General features: G+C 41.7%; 1 protein-coding gene across 2 annotated transcripts in view; it reads left to right on the top strand.

Moving 5' to 3' along the window:
• LOC124008991 (connector enhancer of kinase suppressor of ras 2-like) overlaps positions 1-18,893 on the top strand; it is a 60,770-nt gene that overhangs the window by 20,339 nt on the left and 21,538 nt on the right. For both annotated transcript variants that reach the window (XM_046320571.1, XM_046320570.1), the window contains exon 8: positions 3,723-3,791. In XM_046320571.1, the coding sequence (XP_046176527.1) occupies positions 3,723-3,791 (69 nt within the window). The remainder of the gene's footprint in view (positions 1-3,722; positions 3,792-18,893) is intronic.

Raw genomic sequence — 18,893 nt, 5'->3', positions numbered from 1 at the left:
TGTAGATGACATCGCCGAAGTCGAGGATCGGTAGGATAGTCAGTTTTACAAGGGTAAGCTTGGCAGCGTGAGTGAAGGAGGCTTTGTTGCGGAATAGAAAGCAGACTCTTGATTTGATTTTCGATTGGAGATGTTTGATATGGGTCTGGAAGGAGAGTTTGCAGCCTAGCCAGACACCTAGGTACTTATAGGTGTCCACATATTCAAGGTCGGAACCATCCAGTGTGGTGATGCTAGTCGGGCATGCGGGTGCAGGCAGCGATCGGTTGAAAAGCATGCATTTGGTTTTACTAGCGTTTAAGTGCAGTTGGAGGCCACGGAAGGAGTGTTGTATGGCATTGAAGCTCGTTTGGAGGTTAGATAGCACAGTGTCCAATGACGGGCCGAAAGTATATAGAATGGTGTCGTCTGCGTAGAGGTGGATCAGGGAATCGCCCGCAGCAAGACCAACATCATTGATATATACAGAGAAAAGAGTCGGCCCAAGAATTGAACCCTGTGGCACCCCCATAGAGACTGGCAGAGGACCGGACAGCATGCCCTCTGATTTGACACACTGAACTCTGTCTGCAAAGTAATTGGTGAACCAGGCAAGGCAGTCATCCGAAAAACCGAGGCTTCTGAGTCTGCCGATAAGAATCTGGTGATTGACAGAGTCGAAAGCCTTGGCAAGGTCGATGAAGACAGCTGCACAGTATTGTCTTTTATCGATGGCGGTTATGATGTCGTTTAGTACCTTGAGTGTGGCTGAGGTGCACCCGTGACCGGCTCGGAAACCAGATTGCATAGCGGAGAAGGTACGGTGGGATTCGAGATGGTCAGTGACCTGTTTGTTGACTTGGCTTTCGAAGACCTTAGATAGGCAGGGCAGAATGGATATAGGTCTGTAACAGTTTGGGTCCAGGGTGTCTCCCCCTTTGAAGAGGGGGATGACTGCAGCAGCTTTCCAATCCTTGGGGATCTCGGTTAACCCAGAACTAAAGTCTTGCGTAATTGGTCAGATGCTCGATTAAGTTCTGGGTCCATATGTGTTGAGAAGAGATCGGAACCAGCAACTCTATGGGCCAAATGTCCCCTCCTCTTCTTAAATTCAAAAGATGCTAACAGCTGCGAAATCGTGATTTGTCCAAAGCACCGGAACTAATGCTGCTCGTTATCTCATGCATCCCATTGTATCATGAAAAATCTACGGTACCATTTATGTTTACGTACTGTAGTCTGTCCATGAGAGATTACCATACCTTTGTTTTTGTCTCCTACCATTGGCTTTCTTCTTTGACCCATGAGCTTCTTGTAGTGCTATAAAGATCAGATCCTCTGGTTGGGGCTCTGGGATAACTGTTCAATTAATGCAGCAAATAGTGAACACCCTAATGAACATCTGGGTGTTTAATTGGGGGTGAAACAGAGGAGGGGTGACAGAGGCTTACAGATGGTAGTATTGCACAGAGAACCACATCTCTTCTAACTGGCAACACTTTCAAAGCAGGACTGGGATGGGGAGGATTCTCTGTAGGAGATGGAGAGGGAATGGGTGCTGCTGTTTAATGTGATGTTTAAGTTTTACTCAGACACACACTGTGACTGATCATTTTTGTTATTTCCGAGCCCCTATGGAAGGAAAATACTGGAGATATTGTACAAAGTTTGCAGTCGTAGTACCACGGTATGAAGGGAGGTATAGAGGCTGGTGATGTCTCTGCCAAGTGATCTAACTCATCTGGTCTTTTCAATTGCTGCTAAATGGTGGCTGAGATTTATATTTTTTATTTTATTTTATTAGGGTCCCCATTAGTCGACGCCAATGGCAACAGCTAGTCTTACTGGGGTCTGACATATAATGAAAAATACATTACAGACAAAATACTTTTTGCATTTTACATACATTTAAAAACATACATTTAAAAAAGTAACACTCTTTAGACTGTTACTGGACATTTTGGGGGGGGGGAAACCATAATTTATCTGTCTTCTAAAGCTGTGCCACCGTAGCCTCCCCTTTCAGATCAGTCTTTGCTTTAACCAACTCCTTTGTTCTGTTCATTATGCCATGTACAGTGCATTCAGAAAGTTTTCAGACCCCTTGACTTCTTACACATTTTGTTAAGTTACAGCCTAATTCTAAAATTGATTAAATAGTTTTTTTCTCCCTCATCAACCAACACACAATACCCAATAACCACAAAGCAAGGTTTTCAGACATGAAAAACAGAAATATCACATTTACATAAGTATTCAGACCCTTTACTCAGTACTTTGTTGAAGCACCTTTGGCAGTGATTACAGCCTCGAGTCTTCTTGGGTATGACTACAAGCTTGGCTCACCTGTATTTGGGGGGTTTCTCCCATTCTTCTCTGTCAGGTTGGATGAGAAGCGTTGCTACAAAGTTATTTTCAGGTCTCTCCAGAGATGTTGGATCAGGCTCAAGTCCGGGCTCTGGCTGGGCCAATTAAGGACATTCAGAGACTTGTCCCTAAGCCACCCCTGAGTTGTTTTGGATGTGTGCTTAGGATCGTTGTACTGTTGGAAGGTAAACTTTCGCCCCAGTCTGAGATCCTGAGCGCTCTGGAGCAGGTTTTCATCAAGGATCTCTCTGTACTTTGCTCCGTGCATCTTTGCCTCACTCCTGACTAGTCTCCCAGTCCCTGCCGCTGAAAAACATCCCAACAGCATGATGCTGCCACCACCATGCTTCACAGTATGGATGGTGCCAGGTTTCCTCCAGAGGTGACGCTTGGCATTCAGGCCAGCAAGTTAAATTTGGTTTCATCAGACCAGAGAATTTAGCTTCTCATGGTCTGAGAGTCTTTAGGTACCTTTTGACAAACTCCAAGCAGGGCTGTCAGGTGCCTTTTATAGAGGAGTGGCTTCCATCTGGCCACTCTACCGTAAAGGCCTGATTGGTGGAGTGCTGTGGAGATGGTTGTCCTTCTGGATGGTTCTCCCATCTCCACAGAGGAACTCTTATAGCTCTGTCAGAGTGACGATTGGGTTCTTGGTCACCTCCCTGACCAAGGTTCTTCTCCCCCGATTGCTCATTTAAGAATAATGGAGGCCCTGTGTTCTTGGGGACATTCAATGCTGCAGACATTTTTTGGTACCCTTCCCCAGATCTGTGCCTTGACACAATCCTGTCTCGGAGCTCTACAGACAATTACTTCGACCTCATGGCTTGGTTTTTGCTCTGACATGCACTGTCAACTGTGGAACCTTATATAAACAGGTGTGTGCCTTTCCAAATCGTGTCCAATTAATGGAATTTACCACAGGTGGACTCCAATCAAGTTGTAGAAATATCTCAAGGATGATCAATGGCAGGATGCACCTGAGCTCATAGCAAAGGGTCTAAATACTTATGTAAATAAGGTATTTCTGTTTTCGCTTTGTTATTATGGGGTATTCTGTGTAGATTGGTGAGGATTACATTTTTAAAAATAATAATTTTGGAATAAGGCTGTAACGTAACAAAATGTGGAAAAAGTCAAGGGGTCTGAAAACTTTCCAAAGGCACTGTATGTCATTTTTGGCATGACAATAAATTCAAAGTAGTTGGCCAAAGCGTATACTTGCGTAGTAGTTAGTATATGACCTATACTGACAAACCATAGACAAAGGTCTCTGATGACAATGATCTGTCTGTTTATATTGCCATGATGGCACAGTCGATGTGTCCTAACCTCTACTTGTCTTACTTGGATACTGTCTGTCACTGTCTCTGCAGTCTCCAGCTGACCAGTGCAAGAAGATCCATGCGGGAGACGAGGTTATTCAGGTCAATCACCAAACTGTGGTGAGTCCAGACTGAGTGTTCCACTGTGGATACTGAGTACAGCACTGAGTACTGTTATGTCATTTAGTCCTACAGGATCTCTCTCAGGGTGTGTGAAATACATTCTGTTCAGTCTGGGTCAGGAAAGGTCAGCTATCATGAATGAGAAACGTCTGCTTTCCTAGACTCTATACTCCTCTTGCCCAGCATGTCTGGGGACTAAATGCGTTGCCTTTGAAAGCCAAGTACAAGGTGCTTATTTAGTTCTTCCTAGTACCTAATTAGTCCTCAATTAATCATTTAGTATCTGGTAGTTAGGGATGTAATGTACTTGTAAGGATACAGGGGTCTGGATAGTCATTAATTGATAATGAGCTTTTAGTTCCCAATGTAACCGAGTCGGTTCATTTAACGCACATGGGTTGGCAGCACTGGACAATCCATTTAATCTGACATGATCTCACTTTAAACAGCAAAAAGGACAGTCAAATCACTCCTCTATATTCATCAATAGATACCCTAGTTATGGTTAATCAAATTATCTACATCAATGTTTTCTCCTCTTTAGTAGATACATTGAAACACATCTTTCTTGTGGCTTTCTTTTGTAAAATAACTATGAATTAACTGATTTATTTTCAAACAATTGTCAACATGTAACATCACATTAAGGTGTGGGACGTTCACTGTATTACAAGGAACAATAGCATATCTATTTCACTCCAGAGAAGTAGCCACGTTGGTGCAGATGCTATCCTACAGTAGCTTCTAACTAACGTTTGCTAGCTATCAAGCTAGCCAGGTTTCCTTAGCAGCTTGTACACGGCCTACTGCTCTTGTGGCTAGGACCACGGATTGTCACGGGAGTGTGACTGTTTGAATCCCTGCTCTTTGTTGCTGTTTCCATCTGTCCTGTGACCGGCCCGGTCTGGACCGGCCCGGTCTGTAACAGCATAGCTTACATTGCTACCATGACAAAGACCAAAGCCGGTGGGAGCACCGTTGAGGACAGTGGTGTCTCTCTATCACAGGTGAAGGAACTTTTAAACAAACAAAAATAGTTCTACAAGCAGTTGTTACAACAACAAGGAAAAGCTTCAAGTGTTGTGTCCAAATACTGCTGGAGTCAACTAACAAAATAATGAATGATCTGACCAGAGAGGTACAGGACCTGAAGAACAGTTTGCAGTTCTCCCAGGGTCAGATCGATGAGTTTAAAAAGGAGAACAGTAAGATAACAGCAATCTGTAAGTCATTGAGAGAGGACATCCGTTCTGTATTTGAATCCATGATAACAATGACGGAGAACTCGGATTATCCCGAGGGACAATCAAGGCGGAACAACACTGTTGTGGATGGAATCGCAGAATCTCCACGAGACCTGGACGGAGTCTGAGGATAAAGTGAGGGAAATGATCATTGAGAAACTGAAGATGGACCACAGCAAGATTGAAGTGGAGCACGTACACAGAACTGGAAAACCCAGGCCTATAGTGGTCAAGTTCCTGATGTTCAAGAACAAGGTAGCTGTTCTGAAAAGAGCAAATAACTTGAGAGGAACATACATCTTCCTCAACGAGGACTATCCTGAAGCTGTGCGCCAGAAGAGGAAAGAACTTATCCCAGCCATGAAAACTGTCAAAGCGCATGGGGACATTGCTTACATCCGCTATAACAGGCTCATTGTCCACCCTCCCTCCCAAAAGCCTACAAAGGATGTTAGAGCCAAGCCTGTGGGTTCATATTTTCAATCCCACAGCACACACACCACCAACTGATTGATGGACTCCTGAATAATGTTTTTTCTTGCTTTGTTTGTTGTTTTCCATATTATGTCTATCTCTGATAAGCTATCCAGGAAAGGGCAAAAAAATGCCCCATATTAATATATGAAGCATTAAAAATTAAGGTTAATGAAATCAATAATTTGCTTAACATCAGATAACAATATATTAGCCATTTCTGAGACTTAGATAATTCCTTTGATACAGCAGTATCAATACAAGGATATAACATCTATAGAAAAGGCAGGTATGCTTATGGGGAGGTGTTGCTGTATATATTCAGAGCCATATCCCTGTAATGCTTAGAGAGGATCTCATGTCAAGTGTTATTGAAGTGTTGTGGTTACAGGTTCATCTGCCTCATCTAAAGCCTATTTTTTTCTAGGGTGCTGCTATAGTCCACGAAGTGCTAACAGTCAGTATCTAAATAATCTGTGTGAAATGCCTGATAGTGTATGTGATGTAAACAGAAGTGTACTTTCTTGGGGACTTGAATATTCACTGGTTTTTATCAAGTTGTTCGCTCAAGAGGAAGCGTCTCACTGCAACCAGTGCCTGTAATCTAGTGCAGGTTATTAATCAACATACCAGGGTGTTTACAAACACGACAGAAACAAGACCCTCTGGATGTATTGATCACGTCTTTACTAATATTGTAGAACTTTGTTCTAATGCTGTATCTGTACCCATTGGATGCAGTGATTACAATATAGGGGCTATATCCAGGAAAGCCAAGTTTCCAAAACCACGCACCAGTTAAGAATTGTTAAGGCTCCATGGGTTGATGAGGAATTGAAAAATGTATGGTTGACAGAGATTGGGCAAACGGAGTTGCTAATAAGTCTGGCTGCACATCTGACTGGCTGACTTACTGCAAATTGAGAAATTATGTGACTAAACCCATCATAAAGAAGAAGAAGAAGCCAAGATGATATAAAGAGTGATAGAATAAAATAAAATAAATGATGGGCAGAAACTGATGATTCAACCCTGTACACGTCAGCAACCACAGCTAGTGAAATCACTGCAACACCAAACAAAGAGTTGCCATCAGTTTTAGAATGGGTGGCCAGAAATAAACTGGTACTGAACATCTCTAAAACTAAGAGGATTGTATTTAGTACAAATAATTCTATAAGTTCTATAACTCAGCTGAATCTGGGAATGAATGGTGTATCTGTTAAGCAAGTTGAGGAGACTAAATTACTTGGTGTTACCTTAGATTGTAAACTGTCATGGTCAAAACATATTGATGTAATGGGTGTAAAGATGGGGAGAGGTCTGTCCGTAATAAAGAGATGCTCTGCTTTTTTGACACTACACTCCACAAAGCAAGTCCTGCAGGCTCTAGTTTTATCTTGATTATTGTCCAGTCATATGGTCATGTGCTGCAAAGAAGGACATAGTTAAGCTGCAGCCGGCCCAGAACAGAGCGGGACAATTTGCTCTTTATTGTAATCAGAGGGCTAATACTGTATTAATACTATACATGCCGGTCTCTTTGGCTAAGAGTTGAGGAAAGACTGACTGCATCACTTCTTTTTTTTATAAGAAACATGAATGTGTTGGAAATTCCCAATTGTTTGCATAGTCATCTTACACACAGCACTGACACACGCACTTAACCCACCAGACACGCCAGCAGGGGTCTTTTCAAGTCCCGGGGTCCAGAACAAATTCAAGGAAACTTACAGTGTTATACAGAGCCATGATTGCATGGAACACCTTTCCATCTCATATAGCACAAGTGAACAACAAACCTGGTTTCAAAAAACAAATAAAGCAACACCTCACGGCACAATTCCTCTCCCGCATGGGACCTTCTTATTGTGTGTATGTACTGACATGTATATGTAACTGATAGCTACACACGCACACACACACACCCTACATGCAAATGTTTTTAAATGTATGTAAATTGTAAAGTAGTTTGTCTGTAATGTATTTTTCGTTATTTGTCAGACCCCGTTAGCTGTCGCCATTAATAATAATAATAATAATATATGCCATTTAGCAGACGCTTTTACCCAAAGCTACTTACAGTCATGTGTGCATACATTCTACGTATGGGTGGTCCCGGGGATCGAACCCACTACCCTGGCGTTACAAGCGCCATGCTCTACCAACTGAGCTACAGAAGGACCGTTGGCGTTGGCTGATGAGGATTCTAATAACAATCTGATCAAAATCAAAGCTTTGCAGCATTCAGCATTCCTTCTATTTTTGCCAGAAGTAAATGTTTGTTTATCCTACTGTGGCTTATGCACACATGTACAGAAGCCACAGTAGCTACGTCATTCACTGATGAAACAGTGGCAGCTTTAGAGGTCATGACCTACTGTTTGTGTCACTTTGCATTGAGGTCTGTGTATGTTTCTCTTTGTCGTTGCTGCAGAGGCCCTCCAGGCTATTTAAAGTCCAGTAAATATGATTCTAGTGGAATTGAAGATGTAGTATGAAAACAGCTGGCAGGAGATAATAAACTAACATCTAATATAAACAATGGATTGGGAGGACTGTGGCATTTCCTGTAATTTGTTTGGGTTGGTGGATGCATTAATCAGGCCACTGATGTTGTCATACTGTGCAGGGGCAGTGTCCTAGCTCGGTAGGGGACCATTTCTAGTAGGCCTAACTGCACATTTGTGATATATTTTTAAAAGGTAAAGGGCACAGTACTTCCTCCTACCTTAACAAAGATACACTAATACATTGTGGTTGCGGTAGCCTATTTTACTGTGTATGGAAAACTATTTTACTGTATGATCAGCCAATCACATAGATGATACATTTTATGACATGATGCTGTGTCCAGAAACATGAGAGACAGTGGTTGTGCCAATGAACTTTCCTAATATTAACAAACTATAGTTTTGGCAAGTCAGTAAGGACATCTACTTTGTGCATGTCATTTGTCTAACAATGGTTTAAATACAGATTATTTCACTTAAAATTCACTGTATCACAACTCCATTGGGTCAGAAGTTTACATATGCTAAGTTGACTGTGCCTTTAACTGAATGGTCACATGCCTTGGCAAACATCCAATAGAAGCCTACAACTGGCAAACTTGTCCTGAGGGCCAGAGGCTAGCTAGCTTATTACATGCTTTGTCCCAGCTAGCGCATACGTTTCTGAGAAACCTATGTTTCTTAGAGCTTGGTAAGAACATGGTTGTCCTATGGTTATTTTTGCATACAACCTTCCCACAACTTTCTGGGCAAGGTGCAGTATTGTTGCTTGGCTTTGGAACATTCTCCAAACATTAAATGAACTTCACAAAAACCCTTTTTTTCTGGTGTTTCGTTCCTTTAAACAGAACATTTCCTAAAAGTTACAACATGATTACATTGAGTAACGATTTTGGTTTGTTCTCCAACTGGTTTGACATTGGGAATGTTCTCAATTAGTTAAGAGAGTGTTAAGAAACAACGTTCTTATGTGGGAATTTCAGTACTTCAGCAAAATGTTTTCAAAAGGTTTCCTCCTGGTTCTATTTCTATGTTTCCTAAAAGTTCAACCGTGGTTACATTTAATTTCAATTTTGTTAATGTTCTCGAAACATTCTCCAACTGGTTTGACATTGGGAATGTTCTCAAATATTTATTCTGTGGGAATTTCAGTGCTTCAGCATAATGTTTCCTAAAGGTTTCCTCATGGTTCTATTAAAAGCCATGTTTTCAAATTGTTCAAAGAACGTTAAAAAAAATATCCATAAATAACGCAAGAAAACTTTAGTAGCGTTCAGAGAACGTTCTAAGAATGTTATTTCAAACATATACTTTCTGTTCTCAGTGTCAAACAAAACTATCTCTATCCTCTATCTTGTTAAGTGTATTCTGGTGTGATTTTTTACTCATGTCATGTCTATGCTAGTATGGCTTAAATTTGCTAGCTAGTTAACCAATAACTGTAACAATTTAATCGATAGACAATAAGTGCACATTGTGCAAATATATTTTTTTCAATAAACATTGGAGATTAAGTATAGTTTTAAATGTTGCCAACAATCTGAACCAAACCTGTCAGTTTTGCCCCATAGTTGCGCAAGCATCGGTTTTGTTTTAATCTCACTTTTGCCGTGTCACATTAAAAAAGAAATGTATTTGCATGATTAATGCTGAAGGAAAATAATTTCCATGTGTCCTACCTGTGCTTGGAGTTCAAAAAAGTAAACCCAAAATAAGGTAGCAATGTTATTAAAAGTATTATTGAAACTTTCAGTGAAAGTTTTAAGGAAGTTATACAAAAAACTCAAAATGACCTACAATGGTAATAAAACCACCCTGGAAAACTTAAAAGGAACCGGAGTAAAACTTTAGTAAAACCTCACTTCAACCTAAAAATAAATGCTCTCGGAACAGGTGAAATGATCACTTCTGTTCTCAGAACATTTAAAAAAACGTTACCAGTCAAAAAAAACACATGGCTTCGTTCACCACAACCAATATGAAACAAAAAACACGTTCCCACAACTTCTAAGGAACCAAATGTGCTAGCTGGGGTGTGATCTGCCACTGCAGGCAGTGAATGTGTTTTTTTTTCTAGATACGTCTGCATGTACAGTACCTGTCAAAAGTTTGGACATCTACATTTGAAGTGGAAGTTTACATACACTTAGGTTGGAGTCATTAAATCTCGTTTTTCAACCACTCCACAAAGTTCTTTTGGCTGGGGACAGTATTGAGTAGCTTGAATGAATAAGGTGCCCAGAATAAACTGCCTGCCACTCAGTGCCAGTTGCTAATATATGCATATTATTAGCATATTTGGATAGAAAACACTCTGAAGTTTCTAAAACTATTTGAATGATGTCTGTGAGTATAACAGAATTCATATGGCAGGCAAAAATCTGAGGTTGTTCGTTTTTCAACTCATTCCCTATTGAAGATACAGTGGGATATTGGTCATGTTGCACTTCCTAAGGCTTCCACTAGATGTCAACAGTTTTTAGAACCTTGCTTGATGCTTTTACTGTGAAGTGGGCGCGCATGAGAGGGAAATGAGTCAGAGGTCTGCCAGAATGCCTTGAGCTCGTGACGCTCGTTCACGTGAGAGTTAGCTTGAGTTCCATTGCATTTCTACAGACAAAGGAATTCTCCGGGTTGGAACATTATTGAAGATTTATGTTAAAAACATCCTAAAGATTGATTCTATACATCGTTTGACATGTTTCTACGGACTGTAACAGAACTTTTTTACTTTTCGTCTGCTCCTAGTGAACGCACTTCGTGAGTTTGGATTTGTTGACCAAACGTGCTAAAAAAAGGAGCTATTTGGACATAAATGATGGACATTATCGAACAAAACAAACATTTATTGTGGAACTGGGATTCCTGGGAGTGCATTCTGATGAAGATCATCAAAGGTAAGTGAATACTTATAATGTTATTTCTGACTTCTGTTGACTGCACAATATGGCGGATATCTTTTTGGCTTGTTTGGGCTCTGAGCGCTGTACTCAGATTATTGCATGGTTCCATAAGGCTTTTTTGAAATCTGACACAGCGGTTGCAGGAGAAGTGTATCTAAAGTTCCATGTATAACACTTGTATTTTCATTAACATTTATGATGAGTATTTCTGTAAATTGATGTGGCTCTCTGCAAAATCACTGGATGTTTTTGGAACTACTGAATATAACGTGCCAATGTATACTGAGATTTTTTAAACATCAACTTTATCGAACAAAACATACATGTATTGTGTAACATGAAGTACTATGAGTGTCATCTGATGAAGATCATCAAAGGTTAGTGATTCATTCTATCTCCATTTCTGATTTTTGTGACTCCTCTCTTTGGCTGGTGTGACGACCCTCCCACTCATTCTCTCAACCAGCTTCAATCTTGGTGGTTTTTGGTTGTTTGTTTTGGCACCTTTCAACACCCTGCATTATCACATTCATGCACGCAAAACACTCACTTACACTACTGACGACTGATTACACACACCATTGTATATTGTACTTAGTTTACTTTATTTAATAAATATATGTTTTGTTACTCTCCACGTTGTCTCCCTTTTGATACAGGCTTTGAGCCGGTTCGTGACACTAGAAAAATGTCTGTGTTTTTCTGTGACTTGGCTCTGACCTATCATAATCATTTGTGGTGCTTTCGCAGTAAAGCCTATTTGAAATCGGACACTGTGGTGATTAACAAGAAGAGTATCTTTAAAATGGTGTGAAATACTTGTATGTTTGACGACTTTTAATTATGGGATTTCAGTTGTTTTGAATTTGGCGCCCTGCACATTCACTGGCTGTTGTCATATCAATCCCGTTAGCGGGATCACAGCCGTAAGAAGTTTTAACAAACTATAGTTTTGGCAAGTCGGTTAGGACATCTACTTTGTGCATGACACAAGTCATTTTTCCAACAATTTTTATTACAGACAGATTATTTCACTTATAACTCACTGTATCACAATTCCAGTGGGTCAGAAGTTTACATACACTAAGTTGACTGTGCCTTTAAACAGTTTGGACAATTCCAGAAAATTATGTGATGGATTTAGAAGCTTCTGATAGGCTAATTGACATAATTTGAGTCAATTGGAGGTGTACCTGTGGATGTATTTCAAGGCCTACCTTCAAACTCAGTGCCTCTTTGCTTGACATCATTGGAAAATCAAAAGAAATCAACCAAGACCTCAGAAGAAAAATGGCAGATCTCCACAAGTCTGGTTCATCCTTGGAAGCAATTTCCAAATGCCTGAAAGTACCACGTTCATCTGTACAAACAATAGTACACAAGTACAAACACCATGGGACCACGCAGCCATCACACCACTCAGAAAGGAGAGGTGTTCTGTCTCCTAGAGATGAATGTACTTTGGTGTGAAAAGTGCAAGTCAATCCCAGAACAACAGCAAAGGACCCTGTGAAGATGCTGGAGGAAACAGGTACAAAAGATCGTACTTTGTTTTTAGAAATGTCCTCTGGTCTGTGGAAACAACTATAGAACTGTTTGGCCATAATGACTATTGTTATGTTTGGAGGAGAAAGAGGGAGGCTTGCAAGCCAAAGAACACCATTACAACCATGAAGCACGGGGTGGCAGCATCATGTTGTGGAGGTGCTTTGCTGCAGGAGGGACTGGTGTACTTCACAAAATAGATGGCATCATGAGGGAGGAAAATGATGTGGATATATTGAAACAACAGCTCAGGACATCAGTCAGGAAGTTAAAGCTTGGATGCAAATGGGTCTTCCAAATGGACAATGACCCCAAGCAAACTTCCAAAGTTGTGGCAAAATGGCTTAAGGACAACAAAGTAAAGGTAATGGAGCGACCATCACAAAGCCCTGACTTCAATCCTATAGAACATTTGTGGGCAGAACTGAAAAAGCATGTGCGAGCAAGGAAGCCTACAAACATGACTCAGTTACACCAGCTCTGTCAGGAGGAATGGGCCAAAATTCAGCCAACTTATTGTGGGAAGCTTATGGAAGGCTACCCGAAACGTTTGACCCAAGTTAAACAATTTAAAGGCAATGCTACCAAATACTAATTGAGTGTATGTAAACTTCTGACCCACTGGGAATGTGATGAAAGACACAAAATCTGAAATAGATAATTAACTCAACTATTGCCAATAACTACTGCCACATTCTTAAATAAAGTGGTGATCCTAACTGACCTAAAACAGGAAATTTTTACTTGGATTAAATGTCAGGAATTGTGAAAAACTGAGATTAAATGTATTTTGGCTAAGGTGTATGTAAACTTCTGACTTCAACTGTGCTTATTCAAGGGTTTATCTTTATTTTTACATTTTGTTTTATAATATAGAATAATAGTGAAGACCTCAAAACTATGAAATAACACATATGGAATCATGTAACCATGGAATCATGTAAACTTTGAGATTCTTCAAAGTTGCCACTCTTTGCCTTGTTGACAGCTTTGCACATGCTTGACATTCTCTCAACCAGCTTCACCTGAAATGCTTTTCCAACTGTCTTGAAGGAGTTCTAACGTATGCTGAGCACTTGTTGGCTGCTTTTACAACATTTGTAAATGTTACAACATTCCAAGATGGCGTAGCAGTCAGGCGTCTTTGTCTTCGTCTGATCTTCATCTTGTCGTGTCCCGTGTATATATCTTTTTTCTTTGCATATATTTAGTATATATTTTTTAACCTCAACTCCAACATTCTCTCCTGCAACCCGCCTCACCCAATGTGGTATGGATCTGCTATTTTCTTTACTTTAGAACCGGAAGCCCCAACAGAAGTCAGCCAGCTAACTAGCTACTAGTTAACTAGCCACTGCTAGCGGTCATCAGCTAACCTTTAGCCCGGACATCTCCTGCAAGTCTGCACAGCGCGATTCATCCCAGAGCATACCGGACTCTTTCCCCCACATCTCCGGATTCCTACCGCAAGCTCTGAACCTTTTCACCTAGATCATCGCAGCTTTCTAGCTGCCATCCAAGTGGCTACTCCTGGCTAACGTATCTGTCCCGAAGTAGGTACCAATTAGCTTGGAGCTAGCCTCTGCTAGGCCCATCTCCTGGTTAGCTGAAGAGGTCCATCAGCCACTCCTTGGGCTACAATACCTATTTTGCCAATTGGCCTGGACCCCTTTTACTGCCGATACGGAGCCCCACCGATCCTTCACGACTGGTCTACCAATGTAATGCACCCAAGGGGGTTTTCAACAGGCTCGTCCATTGCGACGTCCCCTGAATGCCCATCTGCTAGCCTACTAGCTGCTGTCTAGAGCATATCGGACTGTTAGCTGAAGTGGCCCAACAGCCAATTTTCTTGGGCTACAATACATATTTTGTCAATTGGCCTGGACCCTTTTACTACCCTGAGCTCTGCCGATTCATCACGACTGGTCTGCCGACATAACTGCCCGAAGGGACTACAACTGACTCTTCCTCTTGCCTTTCTAATCAACCTGGCCCGGGTATCCTGGAAGGATATTGACCTCATTCCGTCAGTAGAGGATGCCTGGTTATTCTTTTAAAAGTGCTTTCCTCACCATCTTAAATAAGTATGCCGCATTCAAAAAATGTAGAACCAGGAACAGATATCAACCTTGGTTCACTCCAGACCTGACTGCTCTTGACCAGCACAAAAACATTCTGTGGCGTACTGCATTAGCATAGAATAGACCCCATGATATGCAACTTTTCAGGGAAGTTAGGAACCAATATACACTGGCAGTTAGGAAAGCAAACGCTAGCTTTTTCAAACAGAAATTTGCATCCTGTAGCACAAACTCCAAAAGGTTCTGGGACACTAAAGTCCATGGAGAATAACAGCACCTCCTCCCAGCTGTCCATTGCACTGAGGCTAGGAAACACTGTCACCACCATTATCCATGATAATTGAGAATTTCAAGAAGCATTTTTCTACAACTGACCATGCTTTCCACCTGACTACCCCTACCCCGGTCAACAGCCCTGCAACCCCACAGCAACTTGCCCAAGCCTCCCCATTTCTCTTTCACCCAAATCCAGATAGCCAATGTTCTGAAAGAGCTGCAAAATCTGGACCCCTACAAATCAGCCGGGCTAGACAGTCTGGACCCTCTCTTTCTAAAAATGCAATTGTTGCACCCCTATTTACTAGCCTGTTCAACCTCTTTCATATCGTCTGAGATCCCCAAGGATTGGAAAGCTGCCACGGTCATTCCCCTCTTCAAAGGGGGAGACACTCGAGACCCAAACTGTTACAGACCTATCTATCCTACCCTGCCTTTCTAAGGTCTTCGAAAGCCAAGTTAACAAATAGATCACCGACCATTTCGAATCCCACCGTACCTTCTCCGCTATGCAATCTGGTTTCCAAGCTGGTCATGGGTGCACCTCAGCCACGCTCAAGGTCCTAAATGATATCATAACCACCATTGATAAGAGACAATACTGTGCAGCTGTATTCATCGAACTGGCCAAGGCTTTCGACTCTGTCAATCACCACATTCTTATCGGCAGACTCAACAGCCTTGGTTTCTCAAATGACTGCCTCGCCTTGTTCACCAACTACTTATCAGACAGAGTTCAGTGTGTCAAATCGGAGGGCCTGTTGTCCTGACCTCTGGCAGCCTCTATGGGGGTGCCACAGGGTTCAATTCTCAGGCCGACTCTTTTCTCTGTATATATCAATGATGTCGCTCTTGCTGCTGGTGATTCTCTGATCCACCTCTACACAGACGACACCATTGTGTGTACTTCTGGCCCTTCTTTGGACACTGTGTTAACTAACCTCCAGATGAGCTTCAATGCCATACAACTCTCCTTCCGTGGTGTCCAACTGCTCTTAAATGCAAGTAAACCTAAATGCATGCTCTTCAACCGATCTCTGCCCGCACCTGCCTGCCCGTCCAGCATCACTACTCTGGACGGTTCTGACTTAGAATATGTGGACAACTACAAATACCTAGGTGTCTGGTTAGATTGTAAACTCTCCTTCCAGACTCACATTAAGCAAGATTAAATCTAGAATCAGTCCCCTATTTCGCAACAAAGCATCCTTCACCCATGCTGCCAAACATACCCTCGTAAAACTGACCATCCTACCGATCCTTGACTTTGGCGATGTCATTTACAAAATAGCCTCCAACACACTACTCAGCAAATTGGTTGCAGTCTATCACAGTGCCATCCGTTTTGTCACCAAAGCCCCATATACTACCCACCACTGCGACCTGTATGCTCTCATTGGCTGGCCCTCGCTTCATATTCGTCGCCAAACCCACTGTCTCCAGGTCATCTATATGTCTTTGCTTGGTAAAGCCCCGCCTTATCTCAGCTCACTGGTCACCAAAGCAGCACCCACCCGTAGCAGGCGCTCCAGCAAGTATATTTCACTGGTCACCCCCAAAGCCAATTCCAACTTTGGCAGCCTTTCCTTCCAGTTTTCTGCTGCCAATGACTGGAACGAATTGCAAAAATCACTGAAGCTGAAGACTCATATCTCCCTCTCTAACTTTAATCACCAGCTGTCAGAGCAGATCACTGCTCCTGTACATAGCCCATCTGTAAATAACCCATTCAACTACCGCATCCCAATACTGTTTTTTTTGCTCCTTTGCACCCCAGTATCTCTACTTGCACATTCATCTTCTGTACATCTATCACTCCAGTGTTTTAATTGCTAAATTGTAATTATTTCGCCATTATGGCCTATTTATTGCCTTACCTCCCTTATCTTACCTCATTTGCACACACTGTATATAGACTTTTCTATTGTGTTATTGACTGTTTGCTTGTTTATTCCACGTGTAACTGTTGTTGTTTGTGTACCACTGCTCTGCTTTATCTTAGCCAGGTCGCAGTTGTAAATGAGAACTTATCCTCAACTGGCCTACCTGGTTAAATAAAGGTTAAATATATTTATTTTTTATAAAAATACATTTTAAAAACTGCGGTCCAACTCATCCCAAACCATGTCAATTGGGTTGAGGTTGGGTGATTGTGGAGGCCAGGTCATTTGATGTAGCACTCCATCACTCTCCTTGGTGAAATAGCCCTTACATATTCTGGAGATGTGTTGGGTCATTGTCCTGTTGAAAAAAAATTGATAGTCCCACTAAGTGCAAACCAGATGGGATGGCGTATAGCTCAGAATGCTGTTGTAGCCATGCTGGTTAAGTGTGCTTGAATTCTAAATAAATCACTGACAGTGTCACCAGTAGTGTCATTTAGGTGTCTCATCACCTCCTCCATGCTTCACGGTGGGAACTACACATGAAGAGATCATCTATTCACGTACTCTGTGACTCACAAAGACACAGCGGTTGGAACCACAAATCTCAAATTTGGACTCATTAGACCAAAGCACAGATTTCCACTGGTGTAATGTCCATTGCTCGTGTTTCTTGACCCAAGCAAGTCTTCTCTTCTTATTGGTGTCCTTTAGTAGTGGTTTCTTTAAAGCAAATTCTACCATGAAGGCCTGATTCACAAAGTCTCCTCTGAACAGCTGATGAGATGTGTCAGTTACTTGAACTCTGTGAAGCATTTATTTGGGCTGCAATTTGAGGCTTTTAACTCTAATGAACTTATCCTCTTCAGCAGAGGTAACTCTGGGTCTTCCTTTCCTGTGGCGGTACTCATGAGAGCCAGCTTCATCATAGTGCTTGATTGTTTTTGCAACTGCACCTGAAGCAACTTTCAAAGTTCTTGAAACGTTCCGGATTGACTGACCTTCATGTCTTAAAGTAATGATGGACTGTCATTTCCCCTTTGCTTATTTGAGCTGTTCTTGCTTTAATATGGACTTTTACCAAACAGCGCTGTCTTCTGTATACCATCCGTACCTTGTCACAACACAACTGATTGGCTCAAACGCATTAACAAGGAAATAACTTTTAACAAGGCACATCTGTTTATTGAAATGCATTCCAGTTGACTACCTCATGAAGCTGGTTGAGAGAATTCCAAGAGTGTGCAAAGCTGTCATCAAGGCAAAAGGTGGCTACTTTGAAGAATCTAAAATCTAAAATGTATTTTGATTTGTTTAACACTTTTTTGGTTACTACAAGATTCCATATGTGTTATTTCATAGTTTTAATGTCTTCACTATTATTCTACAATGTAGAAAAAAATAATGAATGAGTAGGTGTGTCCAATCTTTTGACTGGTACTGTATATAGAGTATGTGTGTGTATTGTACTGTATGTACAGTAATTGTGTCTGTCTGTCTGTGTCTTTTTAAGATGTTTGTCGTCTTTGTGGGAGTGAAATGGGCCATTGCCAGTCGGCATAGCTGTTGTGAACACAGAGACAGTGTCTCAGCCAAACAGTAATGTGTGTGTGGGTGTTTTTATAGTTTGACTATGTCGCCATGCCAGTCTCTGAGTTGAATAATGTAACCTGTTTACAGATAAGTTGCATTATTAACATTGGCACTCTACAGAGCACAGAGGTATTGAGAGGTGCTCAGCGTGGCGTAGAGAGGGAGGAAGGGAGAGGGAGGGAGGGAGGGGGACGTGACCTGCTTTCTCTGCTCCCTTGCCTCTACTGGAGCCTGCCTGAGAGCACACCGCCATCAGTAGATCCAAGCTCACTGTAGCACAGCTGCACACTGTCTGTTGCAGGTCAGAGCCCAGTAGGGCTTGGCGCTGATGCTTTGCGATGCATTATAGGTCGGCACGAGGTGCAGCACTATCAGTTTGTTTAACTTCTGTTAAACGTTGTTTAACATTGTACAACAGATGGGACAGAATTTTGAAAATGGTTATGTTCAGTCAAGAAAATAAATAAATGGAACAACATTTTGTCTACATTGTATGCAACACTTTCCAGCACATGCTGTTTAGTTAACTGTTTTTGTGCAAAACGCCATTCTTATCCAAGCACTGTAATTTGTGGGAATGGGCT

The sequence above is a fragment of the Oncorhynchus gorbuscha genome, linkage group LG02, assembly GCF_021184085.1.
Source record: "Oncorhynchus gorbuscha isolate QuinsamMale2020 ecotype Even-year linkage group LG02, OgorEven_v1.0, whole genome shotgun sequence".
Lineage (NCBI taxonomy): Eukaryota > Metazoa > Chordata > Actinopteri > Salmoniformes > Salmonidae > Oncorhynchus > Oncorhynchus gorbuscha.
This window is presented reverse-complemented; position numbering and strand designations above follow the sequence as displayed.